Raw genomic sequence first — 12,983 nt, forward strand, 5'->3', positions numbered from 1 at the left:
AGACCCAGAGGAGGTATGAGTCTGAGGCACTTGGTTCTTCAGTAACCAGAACCAGAGTGACTATTCTGTCTGGAGTTCCAGGTCTCATCAAAGGAGTACAGGGACAGTGGCCCATAAGGACAGCTCTGGGCCATTCGGCAGCAGAGAACCCTTCAAGGAAAGAACACTAGGAGCTAGGAACTAAAATGCCTGGTCCTGTGGTTTGGGGCTCGGCAAGGGAGATCGATTCTCTAAAACAGAAGCCTCTGCCTAGGGGTCTGAGATGAGGGTCAGATCCGGGCATAAGGGTGGAGTCCCCAGAAAGGGTACCGCAGTTGAGTTCTCCAATCCAGCAGATGTGGCCTGGAGCAGGTTACACGGTCAGCCTGAGTTGTTCATCTGGAAGTGACCGCTGATTAGGGGACACAGAGGAGGATGTGTGCTTCACGTCCCCAAAGGGACACCTGTTATACCACTGGGTGGACATGGAGCACCTGAGCCCGAGCCATTCCCCAGGTTCCTTTCCTTGTGTGTTTTCCTATCGAACTGTAACAGCAACCAAATAACGCAGACTGAGACTGGCGTGTGAATGAAACCTGGTGTGGCTGGCCCAATCAGACCTTTCCAAGCGAAGGCATGGCCAAGCTGCCTGAGAGGTGGGAGGTGATGCATGCCCCTGCTGTGAGCAAAGCAGACGGGTCAGCATCTGAGTCATGGGGTACATATGGCTCCACCCCCAGAGACTCCAGCTAGGACAGGTCACCACAGCATCTCCACAGCACCCTCCACGGCACCCTGCTCAGGGCTGTCTTACAAAGGAGCCCCTCTGTAGGGCTCCGGAAGGTACCTGGACTGAGTTGGGGAGGACTCAAGAGGACCAGCTGATTCTGACCAGAACCATTAGGCCAGGAGGAGGTTGGAGTACGGTGTGTGTGTGTGTGTGTGTGTGTGTGTATGATTGGTGGGGGGGATGTCCGGCATTCATTTCCTACCCTGGGACAGGAACTGACAAGACTCATATGGTTCGGTTCCTGAGACTAGCTCTGTCCCTGACTCAAGGCTGCAGAGCCTGGGCTCCTTGCCTACCTTCCAGTCCTAGGGAAAACAGGAGCTCCTGGGCCTTGCTTTTAATTAATAGACCTTATTTAGAGCAGCCTCAAGTTTAAAGAAGGGTTGAACGGAGCATGTAGCAAGTCATGTGTCATCTCTCCTCCACCCCCACCCCCTCCCTGCCAGACACTCAGGTTCACATTCGGTGGGTGTTGGATGTTTGCCAGTTGATTAACACACTCGTACTATTCCCCTGGAACTCACCGTTCACTCCAGGCTGGCTCTGGTGCTGAGTGACACACTCAGTGATCTCACAGACACAGACAGCCTCTGTTTCCTGCCGACGACGCCTGCAGCATGCAGCTTAGGATTTTGATAGAAACAAAGAGGAGAACTTAGGTAGACACAATGGTTGGACAGATCAGAGACCCACAAACTGAGACCCAGCTGACAATGATGGTTGTGCAAGGGTTGGGTGTGGTAGAGAGGACCCCAGGCCAGGTTTCACATCTGGTACTTGGTCCTACCCACTCTCCTTTTCCTTTCTTGAGATTCTTTCTTCCCCTGGTAAATGCTACAGTGACCTGGCCAGGCGCTCAATGCAATACCCTCTGGCCCTGTTGTGCATTGTCAAGTCCTGGGAACCTGGCCAGATGCTGTGTTCTGGGTGTTGTAACCATGGTCTATGGCCATGATTGCCACCTGCTCCTCTCCAGATATCCCTGTGCCAGGAGCAGGAAGTCTGGTCCTGACACACCACCTTTCCTTTATCACCTCTGCTTCAGAGTGTATCTGTATCACAAGTCTTGGAGTCAGATGGGGGCTTCCCGGGCTCTGAGGCCAAGGGCAAGTTGGCGATTTCTTCTTGGAAAAAAAAAGACCAAGTCAGGACTTGGCCTGCAGTGTGCCCTCTCATCCATCACACAGCTGCGTTAGTAGCAGTGAGGGATGACACGTGGCCTTGGGCTTGCACTGACGAATGTTCTCTGCTGTGTTGTGACAGGTGCCGGCATCGATGGAGTGGAGGAGATTAAGCGGCACCCTTTCTTTGTCACCATAGACTGGAATGTAAGTTGCATTCGGGGGCAAGGAGAGGGCGGAGGGACACGGCTGCTGCTCGGTGCACATGGCCTCTCTGTCTACACTAAGAGTCTGAGACAAACACTGTCCACCCACCCGTGAGTGAGCATGCCCAACATGGCTGGCTCCCCAGAGAGGTGCAAACTGGTGAGCTCCTACTCTCAGTCCTAAGCCCTCCTCCCTAGTGCCGCCGCCCATTGGATCCTCAGCATCCATCATCTTACACCTTCCCCAGCCATGCTGAGGCAGAAGGCACGCCAGTGACAGACAGGCTTGCAGGGGTGACTTGCATCTGACAGTCTGTCTATGCTGTGTCATACAACATCCTCACACATGGGACCTTATTTTAAATTAATCCAAGAGGACTTTTTAACAGAATATTTAAACATCAGGCTGGGTATAGCTCATTGGCACCGCGCTTTTACATTATACGTAAGGTCCTGGGCCCTATCTTCAGCACTGGGAAAAAAAAAAAAAAAAAAAACAAAGACAGAAGCAAAATGCATCTAGTGTGTAAGGTTTACCTTCCTCTCTGCCCACCCTCCTTTTTTATATTCTCACTTGTCTTACCTTGGAGAACATGCCACCTGAGCCTAATCCAAACCAGGCAAGTCAGAGAGTCTGTGGCTCTGCAGATCTGATTACAGAACTTGTTTGAGTAAGACATCTTCTCCCAGGGAAGGTCAGAGGGAAGCAGGCAGATTGTCAGGGTGGCTGTATCTCCGAGCAGGTGTGCAGAGAGCACTTAACAAATCAGACCATCTTCCTCCAAAGCAGAAGAGGATGGGACCTTGCAGAAGTAAAACCAAAGTTCCCCCTCCACCCACCAACAGGCTCCCCAGCTCCCATTCAGGCTGTGTGAGCTGAGGAGACACCTCTCTGTGGAGACTGGCCAGTAGACATAGACAGGCCTCATTGGCGATAGGTCTCACATTAGGAATGATCAGCACAGCATAGCATGTGGGGTGTGAAAGCCATCCCTCAGGGGTGGCACCTCCTCTCCCTGCTAGGGGCCACACCTTGGTTTTTCTTTGCATGTATCGTTCTATTCATTGACTCAAGCATGCACACCGAGGCTCTATGTTTTAGGTACCTCCTGGGCTGGGACTAAGCATATTGTGGGAGAGCTTTACCTGGAGGATCCAGTGACTTCACTGGGAGAGAGAGACACTGGTCACATGACCTAGTGTTGCGGCACAGAAGATTGCATAAAAGGGCACTGGTGGAAAAGTAGGAAGGTGGGAGGGGAACGAAGCCCCAAGCCCACCCATTCCACTCTTCCCACTGTCCATCTTCCTGGACCTGTTTTTCCCAAGCCTCTCACTTTCTGTCCTCCCAGTCTTCTCTTCAATGTCATCATCTCTGTCACCATAGGAAACCTGCCCTGTGCTCCTGACCCTTGTTCCCATGCCCCATTAGCTTTGAATCTGCCACATAAATCCGAGCTTTGTGATAAGTGTTCCTTTCTGTCAGGCTCTGTGTGAGCCTGTGGAAGTCAGGACTGCTGGCCTGGAAGAATTAACCGAGGCCTCTAAACAGGCCAGGGAGCCACCAGAAAGCTGCCTTGGAGGGAGGGAGGTGATGTGGAGAAACTAGAGAGAGAAGAAGGGAGGGCGGAAGAGCCACTGAGTGAGTGAGGGGCAGTCATAGGTGAGAAGTCTCTCAGGCCAGGTTGGTGCCTGTGAAGAATCATTACCTGATGCCCCACCCCGTTCCCTATCGTAGGTATATTCTGCCCTCCTTCCAAACACCCTGCTGAGGAGTAGAAAGGGAGTTGCTGAGTCAGGTGGGGGCTGGGGCAGGGAGTTGCTGACATGGGGATGGTTTGAAGTGGAAGTCCTAGTAGCTGTTCCTGGAAAGAAAAGGGCAGTCCCCAGCCATGCCCACTGGTGGTGGCCCCAGGTAGCACCCCCTCAGAGGATCTGTCAGAGAAGGAACATTGATGAATGACAATCTAAGAACATCCTAGAGCAGGCACTGAGCACAGGTCTGTATAATGAGGTTCCTAGGATTTGAGCTGCAGAAGAGTCTGGAACGCAGTCCTCTTCTATTTCTGTTTTGCTGAAGTAACTGGGGAAAAAGCAACTTAGAGATTTCAGGGGTTTATTTTGCCTCACAGTTCTAGGTGATGACCCATTGTTGCTGGGAAGTCAAGGCCACAGGAACTGAGACAGTTGGTTACATTGTATCTACAGTCACGGAGAAACAAGGCAGGCAACTCCCTGGCTTGCTTCTGACCTTGCTCACCGCTCAGTTTCTCAACTCTTAACACAGTTCAGGACTCCCTGCCTAGCAGATGATGCCACGTACAATGGGCTGAGTCTTCCCACATCGATGAAGTTAATGAAGACAGTCTTCCACAGGCCAGCCCAATGTAGACAGTTCCTCCCTGAGACTTGTTCCACGTGATCCTCCTCACTGTGTCAAGGTGACAATAGAGCTGATCACTGCCCTGGGCCAAGGCTGGACTATCGTGTGCTGTAGAAGGCTAGGTCCATGGGACACACCTTCCATAGACTACACCAGGCTCAGAGCTCCCAACCGCCTCTCTGTCACTGGGGAACTATGTCCCCTCAGTGCAAACATAGACGATAGATTCCCGAAGTGAGCGATTCTGTATCATTGAAAGTAATTCAAGCTGGGATAATGTGGGGAAGAGTTGTTTGTTTATTTGTTTGCATTTGGTTTGTATTCTGTTTGGCTTTAAAATAGGCCCCTCTGGGTCACTAGGACCAAATATGTTTACTTTCACACTGTCCTTGACAGACAGTACGCAGCAGAGCCTGGAGGGATGGCAACCGTATTCCGTCCAGTGCTCTACTGAATAGGCCTACATAGAGGAGCCCAGAGACCTGCCTTCATGTTAATTCATCTAGCCTTGAGCAATGTTTGTGGCCTGCCCGGATGGAGTAGAAGTGATGGTGATGAGAAGAGGCCCTGTCCTGGAGGGGCGGGGTGAGATCTGGTGCGCCATGAGGTGGCTGTTCAGCCGTGGCAGTAGTATGTGAGTGCCCTGTTCAGGGAAAACAGAAGCAAGGAGGAAGGAGCCAGGAGAGGGAGAAGGGAGGAAAGAGGACAGTGTGTATGTCCTGTGCACCTTCAAGGTGTGAGCAGCTCAGATCACTGAAAACCACAGAGGTCCCACGTTCTCAGGGAAGCTTCACCAGAGGGTCTCTCCCAGGCCCCTCCACAGTCCATCCATGAGTGACAGACGAAAGACATTTACTGGCATTAGATTTCTGCCTCTGGGCTTGATCCAGGCGCAGCCTCACGATGCTGCTGAGAAAAGAACAGCTTACTTATTTTGCTCACCGCCGCCTTCTGTGACCCCCAAATTACCAGCATATATTTCTCTCTCTCTCTCTCTCCTTTTTTAAGTAACGTCAGTCCCAATTGTCCCCTGAGGATCTAATGACCTGCCAGCACAGAAGTATAGGTTTTAGCTGTGTTCGCTGGAGCAGGTGGAGGGTGGCAGGTCTCTGTGGCTTCCTTGCCTTTCTGCTTGCCCTCTGCCCGCAGAACATTAATGCCAGCTCCAGATCTGCCCTCTGAACACCCATGCTGCTTGCCTAGCTAAGTGAAAAATTACAAGTTAATTATAGACCAGGAAGCTTGTGCAGGAGATGGTGCAGCCGGCAAACGTAAGCTGTGTTTACTTTTCCCTGGTGGCTGAAGCGATGCTGAGGACTCAGGATTAGCACAGACCCAAAATAAACAGAAAAGGTGACCTCACAGGCTAAGCAAGCCTGACCACGCTGGCATCTAGCCAGCCGGCTTCTAGCAAGCCAGACCCAGGGTAAGACAGCACTCGGATGGGAAGAGAACAATACTTCACCAGATTCATTCCCAGGGTGGCAGAGTGGAGGGAGTTGCCACATCGCTCGTTTCCAGACCACCATCCAAAGCCAAAGCACAGACTCTCGGCATAAGAAGGATTTGGCGGATGTGCCTGCAGGCGTGGCACCATCCCTGTTAACTACGAATGCCAGTGACTCATGCTTGTGGTGCTTGTTACATTTCCAGCCCAGCACATCGTCTGTTTTTCTGTGAGGTGAGAAGGAGTCTGAAGAGAAACTGAGAGCAGAGCACCTCGGCGGCTCTGTGTGTGGTCGTCTGTTGCTCGGGGCCCGTGGCTGTCCTGTGTACTGGCTGGAGCAGGTCCAGGGTGGTAGTCTACCACAGTTTCCATAACTGTGGTTTCAGCTGGTTTTCACCATGTGCTCTTGCTCCCACTGCCACAGGAAGGAAGATTTCCGCTGCTTTCCCCCTGTGCTGAGTGCACCAGGAGAGTTCACTCCTCCAAAGCCCCCGTGATGATGATGGTCACAGTTCCTTCTGTCGAGGGCCTTTGTAGCTCCAGATAGCTTGCAGCAGCACTTGGGTTGGGTAGGTTTGTAGAGGTAGTGTTCTTCCTCACCGGCACAGCCCGTCCACGATGCCCTGGATGCCATCTCCATCCTCCCTGTTCCTTCCATCCTGCCATCGTTCTGTGCCTGCACATGTTGGCATTGCCATTTAAGAAATGGCACATGTTGTGTGTCCTTCGCTCTTTGAGGCGGGTTATTTTCTAAATGCCTGAGCCCAAACTGCATTAAACAGATGTCAGGGTCTGTGATCCCAAAGTAGAGCCGCTTGCATGTTCTTTTGGCATTCTCCATTTTTGTTTTGCACTTCCTGCCCTTTGCTCACTTCCAACAAGGCCTCTTGGGTATATGTAAACCCTGACGTGCCTGCTTAGCCTCCTCAGCACATGTGCAGTGTGAACCCCGTCTCGATGGCAATGCCAAGCTGATGTCATCTTTGTAGCCGTTGTTTGCCACTTTGTAGGGGCTCCTTACTCTCTTCCACCTTTCTCTACTCTTATTCTACCCTTCCAATCCCCCAACACTAGGTAGAAGAAAAAGAAGGATAGAGAGGAAAGGGGGATTCTTTATTATTAGACTACTTCCTGTTGGCTAGGGGCAGCAGTTTCTTTGGGCAAGTTTGATCTTTGCCATCAAGATATTCAATTTCTTCTCATCTCGTTGCCCATGGAGGACTTGAAAAATCACAACAACAGCAACCAGCAAGCACCGCCAGCAGCAGGAACAGCAGCAGCAGCAGCAGCGATGGCAGGAGCAGCAGCCGCAGCCCCTCTGCCACAGGCCCTTTCAAGAGTCCCCAGAATTCCAAATGATATACACTTGCAGAAACTATCTGCAGCTGGCAAAATCATGCCCTTGCTTGTCAGCTGCTGTGGACAATCTGAAGCAGCCCCACATCCCACACCTGGGATTAAAACAAAAACATATTCCCATAACATTTCTGTGTTTTTTAAAGAAACCAAAAATTCTCAGTATGCATCTTGATGCTGAGGGACAAATGAGGTGATTTAAAATGATGAGGTACCACTTTTGGACCATGAGGTACCGCTTTTCTCTCTCTGCCTCAGGGTGGACATGAGTTATTCCAGAATCTCAGAATGACAGACATTGGCCAAGCTCAGTGCCTGGGCACAATGCTGTGAACATTCACCCTCACGTCAACCTGTGCACAGCAATTCATACTCAAAAAACAAAAGCACAATTGTCCTCTACAGAGGCCACCCTCAGAGCCACATCAGACACCATGTGTAATGAAAGCACATATGAGCACCTTCCAGAATGTTTGTGCAGCAAGAAGGAGACACAGAACTGTTCCCAAGATCATGAGAAGTATCTAGGTCACTCTAGCACAGAGCAGGGAGTGAAGTATGGAGGCTGCCCAGAACATGCTGCTAGCAATGATACCCACGGATGGCCCTGCCATAGGAAAGGTGTGTGTCCTTTGGCGGGTGTTCTGCCCAGTCTCCCACCTGTCCCCTTCTGCCTCTGTAGCTGGATCAGGCTTCATAAAGGACATGAGAGTATATGTCTGCCAGCATGCCTTATATAACCTGCTGTTCCAAGCACACAGATGCGATGTGTGGCCACCTCAGTCCTTGATCATCCAGTAGTGTCCACTGGTGGCTCCAGTACTGGCCTCTGGGGTGTATGAAGGGCAGAGGAGTGAGCTGAGTGTAATACAGGGAGAAGCACATACATACCTCATCTGGACCATCTGCCTCCTCCATCTGTCAGAGATGTTCTCAACTCAGAGATCTCTCAACACCCTGCTGGGTTATGAACTGGACTCTAGTCACTCCCGTTTCAGCCTAGATAACTAACGTAAAGCCTCCAGGCATGAACCTTTGCTCTACTAGATAAAAGCAGATGGAAGAATTGGGATCAAGAAAGTGTCAGAACATCTGGAAACAAAGCTGGGCTTTCTTGGGCAGCCTGTGTGCCCCATCCGTCATTGGGTAACAGACCCACAGCCAGCTTTGCCCACCTCAGTGCTCCTTGTAGGGAGGAAAGGGGTGACAAGGGATGTACAAGATCCGTCCAGCACTCACAAACCTCACTGTGCTTCTTCACAAACCTCACTGTGCAGTCACAGTGTTGATGGGTGGACCGAAAAAGACAGAAGGAGAGAGGAGTGAGATCGCTGAGCCAAGCCAGGCATGTGGGTATCATGGCCCCTTGGGGTGATGCTCTCTGTTATGGACTGTCCAGAGATGGGTGCAGTTTGAGCAAGTTACAGTGGCACACGTACACACGCACAGGACAACCACTAGGCATTACCAGCATCCTGCTGAGGAGGATCCCTTTGGGGGAGGAGGGCCGACCGAGGAATGGTTTGCTTAACCACTGTCAAGCTAGGCAGGCGTAGGTGAGACCTCAGCCTTCTCCCTACCTAGGGCTCTATGAGCTGAGGGGTCAAATAAAATGGCCCCCGTGAGCTCCAGCATTTCTAGCTAAAGCTGCTTCTCAGACTTAAGTGGCAGCTGTGTTGTGTCTGTTGTGTCTTTGTGATGGAAATCTCTTGAATATAAAAGTCATAACCCTGCCTCTCGTAGATGGACTGCCTCTCCCTTTTTCTTTCTCCCCCTTTCCCACCCTCCCTTTTCTCCCAACCCCCTCCCACTTTCCACTACCCTCTGATGGAGAGGTGGCTTCTCCTCCAGCAGGTTAATGCTCTCAGTAGCCTACCTGCAATGTAACCAGAAGTTTCTGGACAGGAATAGGAGGTACCCAGGCCCTGACAAGGCCTGGGTTCTGGTCAGAGGTTCCTGCTGTAGGATTTTCTCCAAGAGATACCTGGATAGAGATGTGTATCCCAACTGAACTGGCATCACCATAGAATATGGGCTCTTTGTTTCTCTGGTCCTAATGAGAGGCATCCACCAGAGTGAGATGACAAAGTAATTCTAATTCAGAGCTGAGATGAATTATTGCTTCTCCACAGCTCCCACGGGTACCTGGGTGCTGCTTATGCATGTCTGATCACACTGGATGTGAGGCCATACTGCTGTTTTCATACCCACTCACCCACCCTCAGGCCAAGCTCTAGCTGTCAGCCACCTGCCGCCCCCTTCCCTTTGGGCCTGGTGCAGTGCTCTCCAGAACCATTGTGTTTTGAGCATGTAATGTTTTTTAAAAGGGTCTGGAGTCTATCTCCTTCTTCCTTCTCTGATCCACCCACTCACCCTTGGCCTTGAACAACATACTGTATCTCTTAGCCTCAGTTTCCCTGCCTGGTAAGGTGATAGGTCTGGCTTTCCCTTGTCATGGGTTGTATTGAACCTGATTAGTCAGTGAGTCTCCAATTGGAAAGCTGGACCCCAAAACCCTCACCATAAGTACCAAGGGAGCTGGGCATGGTATCAAACGCTTGCATCCCCAACACTCAGAAAACTAAGATAGGAAAATGAGAAGTTCAAGTCCAGCCTAGGCTCCTTAGCAAATTCTGGGCCAGCCTAGACTACATACCAAGACCCTCTGTAAACACACACACAGACACACACAAACACAGACACACTTTAAAAAAATCAACAACAACAAAAAGTATTCAAGCAAGAAAGGGCCTGGGATTTGGCTTTCAGCCAGTACCCTTAGCTCTTCACCATCTACAATGTCCACAGGTACCTTGCCAGATCACAGATATGTGTGCACTGTCCTTAAATTACCTCATCCACTATCGTCTCCACAGATGATTGAAACCACATCTTGGAAGAGCCAAGGGAACCAGGGCCATCTGATCCTCCTAGTCAAGGGTATTGGGCTCCCCAAAGTGTTGACCCCAAATACCAAATCCCAGGTCCTTTCTTGCTTGAATCCTTTTGTTTTTGGATTTTTAAAAAGTGTGTGCGTGTGTCTTGAGTCCAGCAGCAGGTCTGAGAGGAATCTATCCTGGACATCTGTGTCTTGCCAGTGGCCAAGGCAGAGGGAAGATCTCTGTGAGCAAGGGGCTTTCTGGGCCTCAGTTTTCACAGCCCCCAGAGACCTGAAGGTGGCTCCCAAGGTGGTAACCCTTCAGCCAGCAGCATGCATGACCAACCTGTAATGTTTTCTCGGAGATAAAAATCCTGCAGCCGAAAATAAGTTGGAAAACTGTTGCCCTGAACTGAAGGATGTTCAGCAGACCTCAGACCTTTTACCCTCAAACTACACCTTTGTAATTCACACCTGATACGCAGTTTCTACACTCGTATATGGTCTTTCATGCGACTGGGTTGCTCCTCCTCATACATCTCGGAAGTGTGAGAGCTTCTTGTGGCCTCTGCTCTCTGTGATCTCCTCAGCCTGGTCTCAGGATCTGTCTTGTTCTCCCTGCAGAAGCTGTACCGCAAGGAGATCAAGCCGCCCTTCAAGCCAGCAGTGGGCAGGCCTGAGGATACCTTCCACTTTGACCCCGAGTTTACTGCAAGGACGCCCACAGGTGTGTGTCACGTCTTCTCGGTTGGGCTGGTCCCGTCTGCCTCCAGAGAGCCTGTTTAAAGGGTGTTCCCTCAGGGAGGAACCTTCAGTCCTATTGGTCTTCCTGAGTTCTCCTAGCAGGAAGGGGTCAGTGGTAGAGCCGAATCTCACTACTCTTCGTGTGACATCCACTTCAGAAGCAATCAGGGTTCTGTGGACCCCTCCCTCATGAGACACTAGGCAGTGACAGTCCTCCCAGAGCCACACAAGCAAGACACAGGAAGGAGATAGGTAGTTCACATCTCTGATGTGTGGAAGAAGAAGGCTGTCTTTAGGACTCTGGGCTTATGAACTAAGTTATTATTTCTAAAAGCTGGGCCCTGTATGATGGATGCAGTGCAGCTAGATCAGCACAGAAACTTAGCTTTATGCTATGTGAGACCTCTGGGGTCTGTGTAGTTCTCTTATAGCTGGTCAGCTCCCTTTAAACCTTAACATTCTGGTTTACTGTTTTGCATGCTGTCATTGTCTTAGACCGACATGATGTCATAACACGGGAGGGTGGCTTAGCAAGAGGTGTTATGTCGAAGTGCTGGAGTCTGGGTTCAAGGTCAAGTTGCCAGAAAGGTCTATTCCTGGTAAGGCCTCTCTGTCTTAGAGTTGGCCACCTCGCTGTGTCCCCTCATGGCCTTTCCTGTGGATGGGAAAAGCTGGAGGGTGCTGGCATTTCTTCCTCTTCTTGTAAGAACACAAGTCCTGTGGAAGGAGGGCCCACTCCCTGCCCTCATTTAACTTTGACTTCTCCCATGGGGACCCTGTCTGCAAACACAGCTGACTGTGGGTAGGGCGGTGGGCACTGCTCCATGATAGTGTGGGGACATGCAGGGCAGTGGCTAAGCCCCTTGCAGACTCGGGAGTAAGTTCAGTCGGTTGTTACGGGATCTGCTGATGGCTGAGCAGGGATTCTTTTTTTTTTTTTTTTGAGAATCATCTATTTATTATCTACACAGCATTCTGCCTGCATGTACACCTGCAGGCCAGAAGAGGGCACCAGATCTCATTGTAGAGCCACCAAGTGATTGCTGGGAATTGAACTCAGGACCTTTGGAAGAGCAGCCAGTTCTCTTAATTATCTCTCCAGTCCCTGAACAGAGATTCTTTGGAGTTTTTCACTACTCTCAAATAGGAAATGTTATATGGTTGTTAGAAACTAGCCATCAGCAACCACGAGTCTCAAGTCAGGAGAAGTGGGGTGGAGACCCCACCCTGTTCCCTTGGGGACGGGTCTGGAGCGATGTCTTTACACACACCCTGCTGGGCTGGGCCGGGAGCTGGGCGTGTCCTCTCCTGTGTGATGATGGACAGGGCTGTGGGGCCCTGTCCACAGAGGAGCACTTCTGTTCAGCTGCTGAGGTCAGCAAGTCAGAGCCCAACGGGCATCTGAGCGGCTGCGGAATCCTCCTGCATCTGACCTGCAGGTGAACAAACACAAAAGCGATTTTCCCTGGGGGAGAAGATGGCCTGTGAGCCAGGAGACTCCTCCGCCAGGACGTGGAGATCAGGGCCTCAGTGGGAAGGGCAGCGATCGTCGTGAGTCTGTCACGTGAAGGAGGCTTCATGTTAGCGCTAATGCAGGCAGCTCCAAGTGACCCGAAGCCTTTTGTGCATAGAAAGTGATGCTTGATCTTCATATGAGCCCAGGGGAAACCCATCAGACATGGTGCATTCAACCCCGTGTCTACAGCCGGCTCATGTCATTCCTTAGCATTGTAATGTGTTCAGATACTAAGTTAAGACATCTTTGCCAAAGAGTTTGCCTCTAGGGGAGGCAGTAATGCCAGTGCTAAAAGTGCAGAGAAGCCACTCTGATGTTGACATCGGGGTAAGAATTTCCCAACAGGATTGCTGATATACCTCCAAGTCAAAGAGCAGCCGTGGTGATGGGGTTCTGAGACAGTCTACATGCAGCAAGGGCCTTTCTTGGGGTGGACTATCTGAAGTCTTGATTAAAGTGAGGCCATCTAGCTTATGTGTCCTGATCACCTGTCGGTCACACAGCAGAGCATGCCAGTGGAAGGTCTGAAAGCCTATCCATCAGGCAGAGAACATCCAAAGGTT

General features: G+C 50.9%; 1 protein-coding gene across 2 annotated transcripts in view; it reads left to right on the plus strand.

Annotated features, from left to right (window-relative positions):
* The window catches only part of Rps6ka2 (ribosomal protein S6 kinase A2), a 277,337-nt gene that overhangs the window by 239,173 nt on the left and 25,181 nt on the right, over positions 1 to 12,983 (plus strand). For both annotated transcript variants that reach the window (XM_055615970.1, XM_055615971.1), the window contains 2 exons: positions 2,033 to 2,097; positions 10,785 to 10,887. In XM_055615970.1, coding sequence (XP_055471945.1) covers positions 2,033 to 2,097; positions 10,785 to 10,887 — 168 coding nt within the window. The remainder of the gene's footprint in view (positions 1 to 2,032; positions 2,098 to 10,784; positions 10,888 to 12,983) is intronic.

The sequence above is a fragment of the Psammomys obesus genome, unplaced genomic scaffold, assembly GCF_907164565.1.
Source record: "Psammomys obesus unplaced genomic scaffold, mPsaObe1.curated_primary_1811, whole genome shotgun sequence".
In the NCBI taxonomy this organism is placed as follows: Eukaryota; Metazoa; Chordata; class Mammalia; order Rodentia; family Muridae; genus Psammomys; species Psammomys obesus.